Source organism: Bos javanicus, chromosome 20 (genome assembly GCF_032452875.1).
Source record: "Bos javanicus breed banteng chromosome 20, ARS-OSU_banteng_1.0, whole genome shotgun sequence".
NCBI lineage: Eukaryota > Metazoa > Chordata > Mammalia > Artiodactyla > Bovidae > Bos > Bos javanicus.
The window spans coordinates 36,037,477-36,057,874 of NC_083887.1; the positions used below are offsets into that span (position 1 = coordinate 36,037,477).

Consider the following 20,398-nt stretch of genomic DNA (forward strand, 5'->3'; position numbering starts at 1 on the left):
CCAAGTCACTACCCAGGAGTTATGTCTGCTCACAATTTTATAATCTGGGTAAAGCAGAGCAAGATGGTGCTGGTGGTAATTACACTCAGATATTCAGTCCAGCAATCTGGCTTTCTAATGCCAATTTTATAACCATAAAAGCCAAGTATGTTGGAGTTTCAGGGTCCATGGCTAAGGATTAAAGAGCCTTGGTCAAGTCCTACTCAGGGCCATGCCTAGCAGGACCTCCTATGGACTCGAAGTCTACCATGGCCAACAAATCCTCCTTGAGGAACTAGGGATTTGGGAAGTTGAGCTTGTCTTACACCTCCAGGCTGATACCTCATGATACACTTTACTGAGAACCTATCATTTGTGCTTATTGGAGTGAATTATAAGACATAAAGGATCTGACTGTCAGAGTACTCATTTGGGTCAAGTTTCAAACCCATTCTCTGCAGGACAACTTCAGCCCTGGAGAGGCAGAAGGACAAGGTTAGGAAGAAAGCCCAGCCTGCCATGCTCAAAGCCCAGTTTTGCCACTCAACTTTCTGCCTCTGTCTCTTCATCTGCAAAATGGCCATGGGATAAGACCTACATCTAAGGCATGTTAGGAATAAAAGTCTGTTATTTCTAAACACTTGAAATAATACTTGGCATGTAGTAAAGCTATACGTGTTTAAGTTTTTTTGATTCTGAAATAATTTACTAATCACTGCATTTTTTTTTACAGAAGACACAGGTTCATGGCCGATTGGAAGGGTACTCAGCTCATTGATTAATTTCATTGATTTGAACTTCACCAAGGCCAAGTTAGCTGACAATTTCATCAGGGTTTGGCAGAAGCTTGTGTACAGTCTACTTTGAAGAAATTACCTATGCAAAATATGAGTATGAACAAGAGGGCAGGAACCTTGTTTTAACAAACCCAAACAAAACAACTTTTTAAAGTACTTTGAGCAAAAGAAAGTCCAACTTATTTCTTGTATTAACCAACATCCTCCATTCCCTCAAGGGTTCTGATATTGATGGCCACCAGTGCTCCTGGAAGGCTTGGGCTGGCAGGGCTCCACTCTCTTTATGGCCCTTGGGCACCCATTCCCCACACAGCTGAGTGGTGTGCTTATTTACCAAGAGTCAGCTGCATTGCTCCCAGTTGTTATTTTAATTACATGACCTTTCATTCTGTAAATAGATGAAATACAAATAAACGAGAAAAAGTTGTTTCTGTAAAAACTAGGTTGACTGCTTGGGGATAACTCAGTAATGGTACTTTCCAAGCAACAATTGCAGCTACTTTAAAAGACTGAAATGTCTGGAAACTTTCGGCACTCAGATAATGCCCTGTTGTCGCAGTCTAAGCGTGACGGATGACCAAGAACTCTAATTAGTGAGCCCATGTTTTAAAAAAAAGAAGCATTATCCTTACATCCAAATATTATGACATAAGTCTCCCATTACTATCTCTCAACTGAAAATAAAATATATCTATATTTAAATCATCCCCCAATTGACTCTTCCTATTAACTGACCACTCCAAATTAGAGTGGATAAAAGAGTTTCTACCATAATTACATGAGAATAGTTACTCTTGATAACAATGGTATGGCATACAGGAATCACACCTATGCCCTGCAGTGGAAGCGTGGAGTCTTAACCATGGACCTCCAGGAAACTCCCTTTTTCCCCTTTAAGACAGAGTTATTGTCATTACTTTAAAACATAAGCAGAATTTGAGTTCTAGGATGTGGGTCAGGTCTATAATGCTTTCTATGTGTGTGTGTTTTGGACACAGTCATATATGGCCCATTATCTACATCAGATGGAGAACTTATGGGATAACTCACATCTAAGGCTAAACTCCCTGGACTTGTTCTAATACCCCCATCTTTGTTGTGTTTGGGAACTGACAAGCTATTTTCCAGGACACAGGAAACTTTCAGCAGGAAAATAAAAAAATTATCAATAATGTTAATAGTGAATACAGACACCACAGAGGAGCAAACAAAAGGAAGCAGCAGGCCAGGTGATGTGCATTATCTAAAGGTTCAGGCTGACTAGGGTTCTGACAAAATGTGGTCCTCCGCTTGTTTTGTAAATAAAGTTTTATTTAAACATATGTACATTTATTTAAATATTGATCAATGACTATTTTTGCTTTACAATGAATGAGCTGAGTAGTTGCAATACAGACCCAACAAGTAAAAATGAAATAAATAATATTCATTATCTGGCCCTTTTCAGAAAAAGTCTGCTAACCTAAGCTCTCAAGGATCAATTCTGCCCAAGACAGTACTTGACAAGGTATGATTATAATTGTGCTTTATAAAATGTCCTGGAACTTTGCCATAGTGGATTAATTCCTCAAGGTTATCCCCAACAATGAGAAGCAAGCCAAGTGATTAACTAAGCCACTGACAATGTCTGATGACACAAATTTCCCCTCAATTTCCCCTTCAAGAGTGCCTCCTAGAATTCCCTTAAAATCACACTGTGGAGTTAGTTTCAGATGGGAATTTTGATGCTGTACAAAAGTACTCTTTCCTCCGCTCTAATGCCTCTGTCTACCTATGGATCATGGCATCTGGTCCCATCACTTCATGGGAAATAGATGGGGAAACAGTGGAAACAGTGGCTGACTTTATTTGGGGGGGCTCCAAAATCACTGCAGACGGTGACTGCAGCCATGAAATTAAAAGACACTTACTCCTTGGAAGGAAAGTTCTGACCAACCTAGATAGCATATTGAAAAGCAGAGACATTACTTTGCCAACAAAGGTTCATCTAGTCAAGGCTATGGTTTTTCCAGTGGTCATGTATGGATGTGAGAATTGGACTGTGAAGAAAGCTGAGCGCCGAAGAATTGATGCTTTTGAACGGTGGTGTTGGAGAAGACTCTTGAGAGGCCCTTGGACTGCAAGGAGATCCAACCAGTCTATCCTAAAGGAGACCAGTCTTGGGTGTTCGTTGGAAGGCCTGATGCTGAGGCTGAAACTCCAAAACTTTGGCCACCTCTTGCGAAGAGTTGACTCATTGGAAAAGATGCTGATGCTGGGAGGGATTGGGGGCAGGAGGAGAAGGGGACGATGGAGGATGAGATGGCTGGATGGCATCACCGACTCGATGCACATGAGTTTGGGTGAACTCCAGGAGTTGGTGATGCCAGGGAGGCCTGGTGTGCTGCGATTCATGGGGTTGCAGAGAGTTGGACACGACTGAGCAACTGAACTGAACTGACCTATGGATCTCCATGGCTTAGAAAACGGTGCTTTTCACAGACCCTGTATTTCGCAGCAAACAAGGAGCTGAGCTGAAAAGGTAGCTTGGACTGTCTTTTCACAGATCATTTGTTTCTCCAAGCATGGCACTGTCACAGGAGCCCGGGCAAAGGGTTCATTACTTCTAAACGTATAAACACAATCAAATTCAAAAGGAAAGAGCTAGTCAATGAAAAGAGAACGTGAGTCTCTACCTACCCCGATGGTCATAGGGGTGGTGGATCTAGTAGACAGAGTACTAGGTCTGTGGTCAGAAGGTTCCGGTCTTGGTGCTGATTGTGCTACTAACAAAATGCATGACCCCAGGCAAGTGACTTACCTTCACTAAGCCATATAGGCTTAGCCAGCTATCCCTAAGGTCCCTTCTAGTTCTAAGATTCTAGGATTCTATGATGCCAGCCTTAAGAGGCTGTGCTCTTACCAGTGCCTGGCACATCACAAGCACTATAAAAGCATTAACTATCACTACTGTTTTGTGAAGGCACAATGCATGCCTTTAAATGTTAATGGTTCTTCCCCTTTGTAACAATCAACAACCTAAACTCAAGTTCTAGACAACAGAACATAACCATAAGCAATGAAGTCTCCAACTTCTACTGGCCCTCTCAATTAGCACAAATGAATAAAGCTTTTTTAGATGGAAGAGGGTAGTTGGTGGTGATGGTAGTTCTTGAATCTAAAACCCAAATAGTCACCCTTCTTGAATATCTCCAATTAGAAAATTGGTTCAATCAAAAGTTTTTATTTTGTGTGCATGCTTAGTTGCTCAGTCATGTCCAAGTCTCTGTGATCCTTTGGGCTGTAGCCCACCAGGCTTCTCTGTCCATGGAATTTTTCAAGCAAGAATACTGGAGTGAGCAAGACTATTGGAGTGGGTTGCCATTTCCTCCTCCAGGGAAATCTTCCTAACCCAGGGATCGAACCCTCATTTCCTGTGTCTCCTGCATTGCAGGGGGATTCTTTCCCCACTGAAGCCTTTATTTTGTACTGCAATATAAAAAAATTTCCCCTGATAATCTCAAGATATCAATAGCTTGAGACTGAGAACTAGGGTTCTTTAGGGTATCCAAACATCTTTTTCCATCTTCTCATAATACATAAACTCCTCATGGGGGCAGAGGAGGAGTCAGGGTTGTCCAACAAAATGGTAAAGGAAATTCAGTCTTCAGTTTCCAAATAAATTTAGTTGATTATGGGTTTAGAAAAACTGTTAGTACCCACCAAAATCCCTCAGGCCTTGCCATTTCAGACTGGCAAGCCCACTTCCAGCTACCAGTCTTTGCAACTTTTGCCTTAAGAATGTTCTCAGTGCTTCCCTTGTGGTCCAGTGGTTAGGAATCCATCTTGCAATGCAAAGGACACAGGTTTGATTTCTGGTCCAGGAAGATCCAGGGCAACTGAGACGTGTGCAGCACAACTACTGAGCCTGTGCTCTAGAGCCCACGTGCCACAAACTGAAGCCTGCGAGCCTAGAACCCATGCTCTGCAAGAGAAGCCACTGCAATGAGAAGCCCGCACACCGCAGCTAGAGGGCAGCCTCTGCTCTCTGCAGCTAGACAACACCCATGTACAGCAATGAAGACCCAGTGCAGTCAAAATAAAATAAATTAAAAAAAATTTTTTTTAAGAGTTTTCTCAGAAGACACAGAAAACTTCTCTGCCCATAATTCTGGCAGGCCTCCCTTGGTGACAGATGGAATTGATGTAAATACCACAGCTCTCATGCCTCAGGTAGGCAAACTCTGAGACACCTGTTCTATACCATTTTCTAGAGTTTCTTCCATAAGTCTAAGCTCTAATTACTCACAGTGTTAACTCACTTGATGAGAAAACCTTCACTGACTGCCTTCTCAGCGGACTCCCTATCTCACTTCCCCACTGTCCTTTTTTTGTTGCTGTTCTGTTTGGTTTGTTTTACTTTTTAAATAAATGATTTTAATTCAAATATTTATCCTATGGTCTGTTCCTGGGAAATTCAAATGAAGACAATGGGTGTTGACTAATTAATTCTTTAAAGTTTGAATAATAAACATTAATCAGCAGAGTATCAGGTACAAGATATGTATAGCCAAGAAATAGAAAAATTGAGTTGAAAAATTATGATTAGCATAAAAACCAGCAATAAACCTAACAGACGTGGGAGAAAGTCCAAGCTTGTGGTCTTCCCCTTCAGGTCAAATTCCCTGGAGTTCTAAGAGGTTAATTTAGGTTCATGGTAACTTTCTCAAGAGATGAAGAATTATCTTGCATTCATTTCGTATGTGTTCTAGAAACCTGAGTTCCTAGAATTTCTATTAAAAGTCCTGGACATCACTGCAGTAATTTCTCAACACCACGCAGCGAAGGATAGGTCAGTTTCAATGTGTTCTTAGCCAAGAAGCCAGCAGATTTGGGCCCAGAGGACAAGCTCATTCTCAAAAGATAAAGGTTTCTGTTGCTCTTGTAGATACTCTGTGAATTTATAGCAGGCATCGTTAAGCTAAATCGGACCTGATCCTCTGAGAGTTCTGAATGCAAGCTAAACACAAATCAAAACCTCATGGTTACACCTGAGGAGGAAAATAGTAGAAATAGAGGATATATCATGCAGCAGTGGTAACAAAGGTAGCAATTAGGGTCCCAGTAAGAAGTAGAATTTATTTGATCTAAAAATATGGTCATTAAAAGACAACTTAACAGACGTGTCGGAGAAGGCAATGGCACCCCACTCCAGTACTCTTGCCTGGAAAATCCTACGGACGGAGGAGCCTGGTAGGCTGCAGTCCATGGGGTCTCGAAGAGTCGGACACGACTGAGCGACTTCACTTTCACTTTTCACTTTCGTGCATTGGAGAAGGAAATGGCGACCCACTCCAGTGTTCTTGCCTGGAGAATCCCAGGGACGGGGGAGCCTGGTAGGCTACCGTCTATGGGGTCACACAGAGTCGGACACGACTGAAGTGACTTAGCATAGCATAGCATAACAGACGTGTGAACAGCTCTGAGAAACAACTAGAGGTGTTGATGCACCTAGAGGCCAGCAGCAGTGAGATGCTGCCAATACCCCAGGGCAGAAAGTGCAAAGTGAAGAAAAAACTGTTTCGGGAGCCAGCCAGAGTCAGAAGCCATGGAGATGCAGTTTTAGAAAAACGTGACTGCTGCCAGCAATGCAGTGCCTCCAAAGGAGGGTGGATCACGGCACAAGTACACCAGAGCCTCTCCCCGGCTCTCCTGATCTCCTTCTGATGTCTCTCATCAGCTGAACTCAAAGAAGCCAAGGGCAAAGCAGCCCAAGTGATGCAGTAAGCCCAGCCCCAGAGAGCAAGGAGCAGGGCAGAGAAGAGCAGAGAGGAAACGTGGAGCGAGGAGCAGGATGGAGTAGGAAACCCACCGTTATTTGTGTGCAGAGCAGAACATGATGGAACCCCACTCTTCGTGGGGAAAACTTTGTAGTCATTTCATTTATTTCCTTAAGACTTAGTTCATCTTTTCACTTAAATTGTGAAAATAATCAAAAATTATAGAAAACTGAGAGTTTGAGTGAACATATGTATAATCACCACATGGATGAAGTGAGAGTTTGAGTGAAGGTCGCTCAGTTGTATCTGACTCTTTGGGACCTATGGACTATAGCCTGCCAGGCTCCTCTGCCCATGGAATTCTCTAGGCACGAACACTGGAGTGGGGAGCTGTTCCCTTCTCCAAGGGATCTTCCCAACCCAGGGATCGAACCAAGTTCTCCTGCATGGCAGGCAGATTTTTTACTGTCTGAGTCAGCATGTAGCAACAGTTTAATCCTGTCTCCATCAGTGAATCTGATTTTTGATGTATTGATATTTCAAAGTGAATTTTAGACATCACTTCCTCTTAAATACTTCAGCATCAAATCATTTACTTTGCTCATTTTTAACTGCTATTATAATGCAGCTCTACTTTATATATACTGCCAATGCAGGAGACATTAAGAGACATGGGTTCGATCCCTGGGTTGGGAAGATCCCCTGGAGGAGGGCATGGCAATCCACTTCAGTATTCTTGCCTGGAATCCCATGGACAGAGTAGCCTGGTGGGCTACAAGCCATGGGGTTGTAAAGAGTCGGACATGACTGAATCAACTTAGTGAACATACACATACACACACAAAAATACATGGGCTTCTCTGGTGGCTTAGACAGTAAAGAATCTGCCTGCAAAGCAGGAGACCTGGGTTCGATCCTTAGGTTGAGAAGATCCCTTGGAAAAGGGAATGGCTACCCACTCCAGTGTTCTTGCCTGGAGAATTCCAAGGACAGAGGAGGCTGGCGGGTTATACAGTCCATGGGGTTGCAAAGAGTCAGACACAACGGAGTGACTAACACATACACTCATAATACACTTGTATATGTATATATCAAGAAATCAATTAGTGAATGGGTCAATCAATGTGGTTGCTTTCAATTGGGCCACATAGGGGCATTCATTTTATCAGGTGTAACAGTCCTTACAAAACAAAGACTCTAGCTTTTGGCTGCTTTACTTTCCAAGAATTCCAGAATTGATCTTGGTAAGCAAGCCAGGGTCAACACAATAAAACTGAAGCAAGTTGTTGAGTACTGTTTTCCCCCCAACCTAACAATCAGATCTCGTTACAAGAGATGGACTGACTTTATCCCTTCCCCTGCAACCTGACCTTTTCTATTATACTGCCAACGCCATTCCCACACAAGGCTCATGCTCCTTTGGTTTCAAAGACAGATGGAGGAAGGAGGGGAACTGAACACACTGGGCTGCTTTCACTCCTCCTCCCCCACGATCTTTTGATGTATGAGTAAACAGTATTATTGCCTTTGTTTCTTAACCTCCCAAACCATGATAAAAAGCCGATCTGAGGCAGTCCAACTTGTTACTTCAAATTCTACCTCTTCTCTGGGTATCGAAAATAACATATTTCACAGTATGGACTCAATCAGACGCTCCTTAAAAACCCACATTTCCAATAGCCGCTGGCAACGTGGAGGTAGAATTTAAATTACATATTGCTGCACACTGACTCTTGGGCCATTTCCCTCTCCAAATCATTCTTCAGTATGGGTTTTCAAATGTATGCTTAGGTTGAGAAAAAATGTTGACACAGAGAAGCGACATCTTTTCTGTATCATGAGTGAGGAAGGAAATGAATTTGGGAGCTGGGAGCATGATCAAATCAATCACACCATGTTAAAACGTATTTGCCCCAAACAAGGCCATTGTTTTCCATTGCATAACTGTGGGAAAGACCAACTGCGTGCTAGACACCCCAGCAGGCCATGGAGGGGACCCCCAGGTGAAGACATCAGAGTGCTCTCCTTCACAAAATACCAATCTAACCGAAGGCACAGTTCAGTACACCAAAAACATGAAAGTGAACATGTTAGTCACTGGGTCTTGTCTGACTCTGAGACCCCATGTACTGTAGCCCCCCAGGCTCCTCTGTCCATGGGATTCTCCAGGCAAGAATACTGGAGAATGGAATGGGTAGCCATTCCCTTCTCCAGGGGATCTTTCCGACCCAAGGATCAAACCTGGGTCTCCCGCAATGCAGCAGATTCTTTACCATCTGAACCGCCAGGAAAGCTCCTCACACCAAAAACGTAAAGCAAAGCAAAATAGGAGAAAAGAGAAAGGTCTTCTGGCTGGGAGGGTGCATGAAGACCTCACAGAACAGGGGGAACTGAGCCAAGCTTGGAAGGGTCATTGCCTTTCCTTGGGCAGAGATGAGGGAAGGATATTCCAAGGGTGAGGATCAACATGTGGACAGGGTCACCACTGGGAAGCAAAGAGGAGGTCTATGGAAGAGCAAATAATCGAGCTTGGCTGGAATACAGATCATGTATTCAGTGAGAAGACAGGAAAAGGAAGTGGGGCCATACTGTGATAGACCTTGGATGTTCAGCTTTAGAGTCTGGAATGCAGTAGGGAGCCAGAAAGGAATATTAAACACAAAAGTGACAGGACTGGAACTACATTTTAGAAAGATTATTCTGGCAGGGAGGATGGTTGACTCAAAACAGGCAGAGAGAGAGCAGATATCAGAGAAACAGCATCTTTCATATTTATTCTCTTAATACCACAGCAAAGAAGGTAGATAAGGAAAATTTTTCCTTATATTCTAACTGCAAATAACCTCTTTTTTGGGTATGGAGCCATACAGATGATACATGGAAATCTATCACCACTATAGTAGCTATACATAATCTTGATACAGCATCTTGATTATTTCTTCCTGGCTTTATAAAAAGCCCAAAACAAATGTTAGCTTTTTTTTTGTAATTAAACTCTAAACTGATTCCAGATCTTTCATCAATAACATGAACTTTATGACTGATCTAGATACCAAAAGTCATTGTTTGATGATGCACACTTGAAGAATCTAGAATATGAAATCAAGGAAATGAAATTCCTTTCGGTTCCATTTTCACGGGAGCCTAAGCTCAATTATACATTTGTGTCGATGTTGTCAATATTTGGAGTTATATCAAATATGGAAAATCTACCATCTCTACCACTATATAAACTCTATAAACTATAATAACCTAATGAATATGGCCTAACTCTGGAGTGCTCACTGTGTACCAAATGTTTAAGTACTTTCCTAGCTGCATTTCCAGTCATCATATTATCTCACTGATTTATCAGATAAGATTTTATCTGATAGGTAATACCTTTGTGATAGGTATTACGAGCCTAAGACATGAAGTACTCTATCTGGAATCAGGCAGCCATAACTTTTAAAGCCAAGCTTGAAACCCATGTCTGTTTGATTGGATTCTTGTTACAATTCTTCCAAGCTGCAGGGATGTGTGTTATTTATGCAGGTTGTGGCCAAAGCCCATCAATTACTCTCAAACAACTATCAAAAGAATCCTTCTTTTCCCAACCTCACGATATACTTGTTTAACTACACCCATTAGGAACTCCTAGAACATCAAAAAAATGCCTAAGAAATTATCAGAAAGTCTTGAGACTTGAATGATAAACCTTTGAAATACGCCACATTGAAGGTCTAGCAGATACCATTTCCACTAAAGAAAATGGCTACGTGTTGGGGGAATGGGAAGCTTGGAGGAATGACAAAGCCAGGCTGAGTATCCTGCGTGTCCCTGAGACCCCAGAAGGGTCTTCTACAGGGGACACTAGAAGGATTCTGGGGCCATCCTCCAGCCATGATAACTGCTTCTTATTTGCAAATAGCCCCTCGGTCATCATGTATTTTACAAAACACACATCAACCAGTCAGGAGTATAACTGAAAGCAGCACCAATTCATTCCACAGAGTGTCCCATGACATGCATGGAGCCTCTGCGAGTTAAAGGTGGGCGAGTCCTGTTGGCAAGGTCCCTCCTGACTGCAGAGCTAAACACGTCACAGTGGTGATGCTCTTACCCAGCAGCTGCAAGAACACCTCTGCATTGATGCATCAGGGGATAGGCTCATGTCCTGGTTTGGGCCTGTTTCCTCTTTGCTAAGTCATCAGCCCTTGACTTCCCAGGGGGGCGAGGGTTACAAGATCAAGTGAGATTATTTCTTTGAAAGTGCTTTGGAAAACACAGTGGTTCAACAAAACATCAATTTATCTTTTTGGGATCAGTCCACACCATCTTCATCCCCGTCGAAGCAGGCTGTGGTGTCTAAAATATGATTTTTGTATTTTAAGATGCATCTGTCACTGAATAAATTATTCTACCATGAATAGTCCTTTTTGTTTTGGGACACAAATAGAAGGAGCTTCTAGAAAACTGTGGTAAAAACTGGAGTTCTAGTGGATGTGCCTTAGGAATTCACTCTATTTAACCCTCCGGGTAGTTATTTCACTTTTCAAAAGGGATAAATTTTACTTTTTGTAAAATGTAGGAAATACATAGCAACAAATAGTATTTAGTTACCCAGATGGCACAGTGGTAAAGAATCTGCCTGCAATGTAGGAGACACAGGTTCGATCCCCGGGTCGGGAAGATCCCCTGGAGAAGGAAATGGAACCCACTCCAGTATTCTTGCCTGGAGAATTCCAAGGACAGAGGACCCTGGCCGGCTATAGCCTATGGTGTCGCAGAGTTGGATACGACTGGGCGATTGAGCACATACACTACAATGAAAGCCAACTCCAGGCCCACTTCTGCCACATATACAAATATTCATGGGCAAGTCACAAAAGTTCTCAAATAACTTAGTCTTTTAAGATCCGTGTTTGTTCTCTTAGGAGCTCCAAATCACTGCCTCAGAGAAAATTTATCACATGTGGTAACTGTCTTCCCGTGAACACAGTCGAACTACATTTCCCAGCTTCATTACAGTTCTGTCGGGGCCCAGTGACCCTGTTCTGGCCCGGCACACAAATGTCTCCCATACAAGTCTTCTTTCTATTTACCTTCCATGACACCTTGGAGGCCCATTTTAAAGATGGTGGCAGTACAAGATGGAGATATTAAAGACCAAGTGACAGGTTTTCAAGTTACCTTTTGGAGGAGAGCAGCCCAAGCGAGCTGCCCATGAAGAAATATTCACTTTGGGCTTGGAGTAAATGAAAAATAAATTTTAGGTCAAGTCACTGAGATTTTGAAGTTGTTTGTTACAGCCGCAAGCAGATTGCTGAGACAGATATTATAGAATTACATAATACAAAATTGCATTGGTATTCTAATGGGAGGATCAGCAAGTCATCCAGGGCCATTGGGCAAAGGAGCCTACAGTTAAGTGAGAAAGATACAGGAGTGAATGGAGCTCTGAGGCAACACCAAAGCAGCTTGACCCTCAGGGCTTGCTGGATTGTTACTTTTTGTCCATGCAAAAAATAGAAGGGCACACACAGTCTTTCTAGCCAACCATATATTTCGCTAATGGAAACATTTCTAACACAATTTGTGCTAATTACCAAACCCTCTAGTCTACATTTTGGATAGCATCACTCAAAGTACTTTCCCCAACCACCTTTGAAAGTGGACCTTGCAGTAAAGTTCTTCAGGTGGTAACTAACCAGTTAGCCCTGGAGTGTAGATTACTGGCCAGCACAGAGGTGAAGTTCAAAATACTTAACCACTGGTACTGCACATCACCAAGGGATTAAAAAAAAGTGCAAACTCTTATGTTGGAGCAGTACCTTCTACCCTGGATAACTTCAAATGTTAATTAAGCGCCTTTAGGGTAGAGATTAAAGTAATTCACACCATGACTGTTTATACTTAAGTATTTAAAGAATAAATTAGAAACAAACAAGCGTCTAATTCACAGACATCGTCCAGTGTATTTATGTCTCTGCTCATCCTAAGAATTACCAGCAAAGGATCATGGGACCTATCCCTAAGTGTCAGATTAGATCAATAAAATTAGCCATCTGTCCAAGGAAGGCTTTAAACTCAGGTTGTATTTAAATATTACGTTTCCAACTGCCCAGATGTTACAGAAAAGTGCCTGCTGACACAACTCCTTTTGCACAATGTAAACCATTAACTGGCTAATATAAACTTGTTGCAACAAGGAAAATAAACAGCATTAACATTGCGTTAAATCTGATTCGGGATTTTGGGTGCCCTGTCAGCAAACACAAGTGTTAAGATTTAAATTGCTCAGGACTTTCAGACTCAGGCAAAGAAAGAATCTTCACATATCTTTAGCAGGAATGCAGAGGAAGAGACTGGAAAAGAGATCAAAGCTTCAGAAAGTAAGGTTGATCCCATTAGTTAAGATAATAATAATTAGTGTGAGTATTGTTAGATAATCATATCTTATCTTTGTGTAGCACCTTAGTTCTTTCAAAGCACTAGTCTGATTTCCTTTGATTCTTAAAATAAGCCAGTGGGGTTATCTGGGGTAAGTGGGGTTTTTCTTACAGCTCTGGAAATGCAGAATCATGAATAAGAAATGCAAGGGCCATTGGTGTCCAGTCTCTTATCTTTCTATGTCACCAGTAGTGGCCATGAATCACTCCAATCTGGCTGATCAGTGAGCAAACCCTGGCCATTTCTTAGCTATCTAGCTTCGTGGAGATTTTCATGAACCTCCAGTCACATGTCAGTCTGGATAATTCTCTTTCAGGAATAGCTGCTCCCCACCCCCAACACCCTACAAAACTTCCACATGACAATTACCAGACAAAAACTGTCCATCACTCTTGGAGTTGGTGTTTCTCAAAAAAATCCACTCAAGCAAGACCACAAACCTCACAGTTACATCTCCAAACCCCAAATCAAGGCATGTGGTTGACCAAAGAGTCTTTCTGATTTGCCAATTTATCTAAAAAAATTGTACAACTCGGTAAACTTAAAATTATGTTATCAAGTATACATCAACACGCATGAGAAAGAATAAAAAGTACATGAACTCATGTCTGTGTTAATTATTCTGATGCCTGGAAATACACATATTTTTTCCTCCTTTCCCCTCCACCCCCGTCCAGATTAAACAAGCCCAAATTCATAAACATTGCCTTCAAGCTTCAAGCTTCTAATCCCTTTTAATGCCTTGGTGTATACATTACCTCATTTAATCCTTAATTGGTTGGTTCTTTCTTTATCCTATTTCTGTAAGACATTATGAAAAAACTGAAGCAAACTTTTTGGCCAACCCTATATTTTTATAAACAAGGAAACCCAGGCTTACAGAGTTAATATAACTAGGCTTAATGTCACCAGGCAATTTTTTTAAATTTTTTTTTTAAATTTTAAATTTTTTTAAAATTTTAAAATTTTTTAAAAAAGAAAAAGAAAACAACAACAAAAACACAGTGTCAGAACTTGAACCCAAACTTGTCGAGTAGCAGAGTCTGTGCTTTCACCCAAGCCCGGAGAACGGGCTGGTCATGCACAGTTCAGCCCGGCTTCCTGTTGATGTTACTGCAGGTCGTCCCTCCTGGGTGCAGCCATCTCTCAGGGACAGGGCTAGGGGAAAGAGGATAAGTAGGAGGACTTGCTCAGAAGAGATGTCCTTCAGCGACCTTCGAAGATCTCAAGTCCTAAATCCAATCTTCAGACACCCTGCAGACTGTCTAGACGCTGGTTTGTTCCGGTTGAAACACACGTGTGTTATCGAAGTGGAGACTGTCGGGGTACTGGAAAGTTCCTGGGATGGAGGTACCAGGGAAGAGAGGCAGTGGAGGAACCCAAGTTCTCCTCCGTCATGTCCCCAAGTGTGAACTGTGACCCACATGTACCATGTGACCCGAGGTTCTTGTTTAAAAAGCAGATGTCTGGGATGCACTCCAGGAATTCTTATCCACACAGGAGTTCAAGAATTACTCACAGGTCTAAGATCTGCTCTGAGCCAATGTTAGAAAATGTGCCCTCTGGTGGCAGGGATTTGATTTGATTTTTCACCTGAGTCTCTCCCTGTCCCCACGCCCAACCCCCAACCTATGAGATCAAAGGGCTCATGTCTTCCAGCTCATCTCAGGAGATTAAAGTCACACCTTGAGGTCCTTCTCCAAAATGGTGGTTCACAATCAATGCAATCAAAGATGGGTGGCAGTGGGGGTGTTTCTCCTATAAACTGCGATTTACACTCTGCAGTATCTCCTCATCTTTCCCCCCCTTTTTTTTAATCCCTGAAATAGCAGATGCACTTCTAATACCTGTAACTAGCTGTGACCAAAACAAGTGGCAAGGGTCTTGACCAGCTCAGAAGATTCTCTGTTGCAATCAAGACATCATGTCATTCATTTAGTGGGTTGGGAGAAGTACAGTCCCGTTTGTGGAGGGGGAGAGGCGGGAGAAGACAGGATCTCCCCAGGATAACCCTGCAGGAGCTGAGATCCCACCTCTGCCTCAGACACCTGAGCCCTGTTTCCCAGAAATCTATCTCTGGGTCACTGGACCACTTCTGAGCTACAGTAACCCATGAATAGGCTACCCCAGTAGCTCAGCAGTAAAGAATCCGCCTGCAATGCAGGAGACGCAGGTTTGATCCCTGGGTCAGGAAGATCCCCTGGAAGACGGCACGGCAACTCACTCCAGTATTCTTGCCTAGAGAATCCCATGGACAGAGGAGCCTGGCAGGCTACAGTCCATAGGGTTGCTGAAGTGACCGAGCACACACGCACGCAACCCGTGAACAGATGGACAACTACTCCCAAAAGAATTCTAAGGTTATTAAAGTCCTGGTCTCAGAGTAAGAAATAAAAAGCACAAACAAAAAACACCACTCAGTTCCTTTCTGATCAAGTCACTCTTCCATGAGAAAGAATTCTGAGAAGAAAGTACTGCCTCATGTTACACACATTTACTCCTGATCGTGGCCTCACAGAGGTCCCTTTACCTCATAGAGAATCAAAAGAAAGAGAAAGAGAGGCAGGGGCTTCTTTAGAGGGATTGGCTGTGAAGTGGGAACAAACTGGAGGGTAGGGGGGCTGATGGAAGAATGGGTTGGAGGAAATATTTCTGCTATGGTGCCAGAACTGCAGGGGATGCTAGTAGCTAGGTGCTGAGGAGGTGGGGAGGGGGGAATATATATATATATATATATATAGCTTCCCAGATGGCCCAGTGGTAAAGAAACCACCTGCCAATGGAGAAGACTCAGGTTCGATCCCTGGGTTGGGAAGATCCCCTGAAGGAGGAAATAGCAACCTGCTCCAGTATTCTTGCTTGAAAAATCTCATGGACAGAGAAGCTTGGCTGGCTACAGTCCACAGGGTCACAAAGAGTCAGACACAACTGAGAGACTGAGTATACACACTCACATAATCTCCCTCGTGGCATTTATGGCTCCAGTTTTCATCAAGAAGCAAGGCAATCTGGATCAGCCTCCTGGAGGAGTAGGGTTAGTTGGAAAGGAAGAGGGTGTCCGGAAGAGCCGAGTCCCCCAAATTATATGCCCTGTGAAAGGGACTTGATGAGAGCTTCAAGTAAGGATATAAGCAAACTCTTGTGAATATCAGGTTATTCTGTGTAGGTGCAGGAAGTAGAACAAGATGACCCATGACCCCTGCTTGATCCTCTAGCCATTCAGTGTCACACTAGTAGCAGCAGAAACCACCTAGAGGTGCCTGTATTCCCCACCACCAACCCCCAAGGCACAGTGCCCTTGAGCTATATCTGCTCTGTTCCTCCAGGCTTTCGTTTTGCTGAGTTTCCCTGGATCTTTGTTTGAGTCCACATCGGTAGAGAAGTATTGAGGAAAGGTGGAAAGGAAATGATTACAGACCTGCATCTCCCCCGAAAATGACTGTGAACCCCAGTTCTCCAGGGGAAAATCTTCAACTCTGAGCTGACCTGACCTTGTCCCACTGACCCTAAGACATCAGGCAGCTGGAAAGAGAAAAGGCAGGGGAGCCCTCAGCTCTCTCTGTGTGCCAGAGTTAAGCTAACACTGTGAGATACAAATCTGCTTGTGGGAACACACGTGGCTTGACGCATGCTGGTCCCAGCAGATGTGTCTTGTCTGGATTTTCCTTTCCCTCCCTCCTGCCCCACATTAGAGGCTCAGCAGTCCTCTCTGCACACGCGGGTGAGAGACTGGGTAAGGGAAGTGCTGGAGATCACTCAGGAGGTCTGGGTACTAGTTCCAGGCTCGGCTTCTGATGTTAACTTGGGGCAAGTCCCTGAGTCACACACGCTCAACCCAGCTGTAAAGTGAGGGCGTTTCAATTCCTGCCAGGTCTGTGATTTGAATGTGGGAGCCCCATGGGAGCCCCCCGGTTCATCCAGGAGGAGGACACCCTCTCCGAAGGGATGCACATCTCTGCTAATCAGGCCATTAAGGACTCCTTTCTGCTTCTAAATATCAGAGACTTTAATTCCCATTCCCCCGCTGGCTAGTTGAGTGACCCTGGGTAAGATATTTAATTTCTCTAAGCCACAACTTCCTCTTCAGTTAAACAAGGATAATAATGGTACCCATCTCACAGACCTGTTGGGTTGATTAAATAAATCATTATGTGTCAAGTTCTTCGGAGAGAGTAGCAAGCACTTAATCAGTGTTATTATTATTTAATATGACTGAACTTTCACACTGTCCTTTCTTGTGAGTCTCAGCAAGTGCAGAGGTTTCATTACTGACACTAATGACAGATGAGTAGCTATCTTGGGGTGGAGGGAAAGGTTGCCTATCTTAGACCCAAATGAAACTCAGAACTGAGTTTCAAGCTGCATAGTTGTTCTCTTTCTCACCAGAATTAGATGGGGGTGGGGGATTTTCAGGTGGATTTTGAATCCAAGACTTCAACAAAGCCATACTTGTCAAAGATAGATTTAGGAGTGTGAGGAGAAAGACAGGGCCATTCAAATAAAACAGGACTGTTCCAGTATGCCTTAGGTGGTAGCCATGCTACCTTCAAAGTACTGCACACAAATCAATTTCTATTGAGGAAACAAGGTACAAAGAAACTCCCACATGGATACTCGCAGGATTTGCTGGTGTCTGGGGAAGATTATAAATTAGCTGGTTGCTGTTCACATCAGAGCCAAGTGGGGCACATTCACTTTTTAATCTGGACCAATTTTCCGGATCAAAAACCAGTCTTTCCAAGGGATGTAAATGAGCCCAGGAGGATATTTTCCCCCAAAGTTTATGAAGTAGCTGTCATTTTAATCTGAACAGCCTTCCAACCTGAAAGCTAGTGTCTGGATAAAATTATAAAATAATGAAAAACTCTCCTAGGCTGAACCTAGTCCAAACACTCCTTCTACCTCCAGTTTGATACGTTTAATGTGCCAAAATATTTAAAAGGTAGAGTTTCCGCTATCAAAACCCTATCTATGCTTCAAATAAAACCAAAGAGACCAACACAGCATATTCATGTCATGAACAACAGAATGAGACCCTGGATGAACCAGGTAGGAAATATTTTTAGGAAAGGAACTACAGAAAATAAGAAAGGAAATATGGTGAACCATATGAGCAGTTTTACACAGCAGGCTTTTGTGAAATACTTTTTTTAAAAAATTCTGCTTAAATGAATTGAAATCTATCCTTAAAAGAACATTACATACACTGCTCATGCTAAAGAACTACAGCTATAACTATGCATTGTTCAAAAAATTGTGACTAGATGGTTTTATGTAAATAAATCCACAGAAGGGAGTTGATCACAATCTGCATATCTTAAGGAGGGAAGTTAGGAAGAATTCCTTCGTTGAAATGCTTTAAGATATGTGTCTGTGTGCATTAGGAAGAGAAACAACATAAAGTAATATCACCTGGGACTGCTGCTGTTTTCTCCAAAGGCAATGATCGGTAGGAATAGAATAGCTCATAATTTAAGCCCGCTTCAGATAATAATAACAACTATAAATTTCAAAGCAGGTAGCAAGGAAGGTGTAAGTGAAGACATGTACAGCTTGAAGGGTAAAGGTGTCTTCCAAAACTGAAAAGCAACAAGTCATCTTTCCAAGTAGAGAGATTCTTGAGCAGTGCAAATATTTAAGCAGTTATACAGGAATCTGCCAAGATTATTTTCTTTGCCTGGTGGCTCAGTGGTAAAAGAATCCGCCTCCCAATGCAGGAGATGTGGGTTCAATCCCTGGGCTGGAAAGATCCCCTGGAGAACAAAATGGCAACCCACTCCAGTATTTTTGCCTGAAAAAGCCCATGGACAGAGAGAGGAGCCTGATGGGCTACAGTCCTTGGGTCTCAAAGAGTCGGACACAACTTCGCCAGTAAAAAGTAGCAAAATGTTCCTGGTTTGTCTCTTTCTTTCTGAAAAAATTACTTGTGAAGACAAACTGTACTTTCCGCAAAGTTCTGCAGACTGCATTCAAATACAGTTCTACTGTTTCCATTGTTCATAAGATATAATTAATCCCATAAGACAACACCCTCCTTACAAAGTAAGAAAAAACAGATTTTTCAGAATTCTAAATATAACCTCAGCGAAGAGGAATAAAAATTATTAGAGAAACACTGTTAAGAACTTTCTTGCTTAGAATGTTCTACTTTGAATAATCTCACCACACCAAAGTAGACAAAAACACAAGACTTTTTACCTGTGTAACTAGAGGAAATACAAGTTACTGTGTTTCAAGTTCGCTCCAGTTTTCTGTAATAGCTCATGAGGCTATATATCTTTGTTTAAATCGCAAAGGCAGGAGCTCAAAACATAGCATAAAATTAACCCACTGGGCGCTCCTTTCCGAGAAAACAGCCCGAGTGGAAGAAGCCCCTAACATCTGAAGCCACATCCCGACACAGTGCGTGGGAAGGACCGGAGATGGGCACAGGGCACACCAGGCAAATCTTCAGACACTCAACAGGAAATGGCTGGGCTCTGGACAGTATGAATTCAATAAGCTGTTTAGAGACACAGGAGGAGCCGTTTGACTTTTCCTGCACAGTTGGCAATCCTTCTAATTGAGACAGTGTGATCGCTGCCCCAACTCTCGGCTCTCTGTGGTCAAATACAGAGCCCTCCACCTCTGCTGTGTCTGGAAAAGAGATCCTTCTTTCAACAAACAAATATCCCTGGAACCGCCTGGGATGGAAAGGGGAGGGCGAGGTTCGCGTCTCTTCTGGGCTCTGGGCAGAGAAGAACCCAGTTAAGTGCGGTGGATCAGGGGTGAGAGAGAAGGTGCGTCGCCAGCTTCGCGTCCTTGCTGGGGACGGGGACCTGAGCGCTCCGGACGCGATGCTCCCGGGAGCACTGACAGCATTACCTTGTTTTCTGAGCGCTGATCTGAGCGGGGCGGCGCCGGGTCCGAGGCTGGAAGCCAGGAGCAGGAGCCGGAGCAGGACTCCTCGGATTAAATCCATTTCACCGCGGGCGCCTGCAAAGTTTCACCAAGTCCCGGGCGCACACGGAAAGGGCGTCTCCTGGGAGACGTGGGGGACGCGGCCTCCGCGGAGCCCCTGACCTGGGTGAGCAGGCGAAGGACTGAGGGAGCTGGACCAGGAGGCGTCCAAACAGGCAGGACTGCAGCCGGGAGGTCGGCGTGCTGGAGTGAAGCCGGCTGCGGGCGGCAGGGCTTTTCGGAGCGGGGCGGGCGGCGGGGGGTGGGGGGGTGAGGGGGCGGCTGAGGAAGCCGACGGGGAGGGACTGGCTGGCCGCGGGAGGGAGGGAGAAAGGCTCGACCCGCCCGGGGATGGAATTACAATCGAGTGGAAGTGAGAGGGGCAGGCCCTGAGACATCTGACTCTTGGCCCACCGCTGGGGCAGACAGACCGCCCATCACCCCTCTAGCGACCCCCTGCGCAGCCCTTGCCGGCTGGTGACCTAGATTGGC

At 43.7% G+C, this 20,398-nt stretch overlaps 1 protein-coding gene across 1 annotated transcript in view; it reads right to left on the reverse strand.

Moving 5' to 3' along the window:
* The window catches only part of EGFLAM (EGF like, fibronectin type III and laminin G domains), a 193,843-nt gene extending 173,690 nt beyond the window's left edge, over positions 1–20,153 (reverse strand). Inside the window, exon 1 of the mRNA XM_061393685.1 lies at positions 19,832–20,153. Within this exon, the coding sequence (XP_061249669.1) occupies positions 19,832–19,928 (97 nt within the window). The 5' untranslated portion in view covers positions 19,929–20,153. The remainder of the gene's footprint in view (positions 1–19,831) is intronic.
* Between the last annotated feature and the right edge of the window lie 245 nt (positions 20,154–20,398).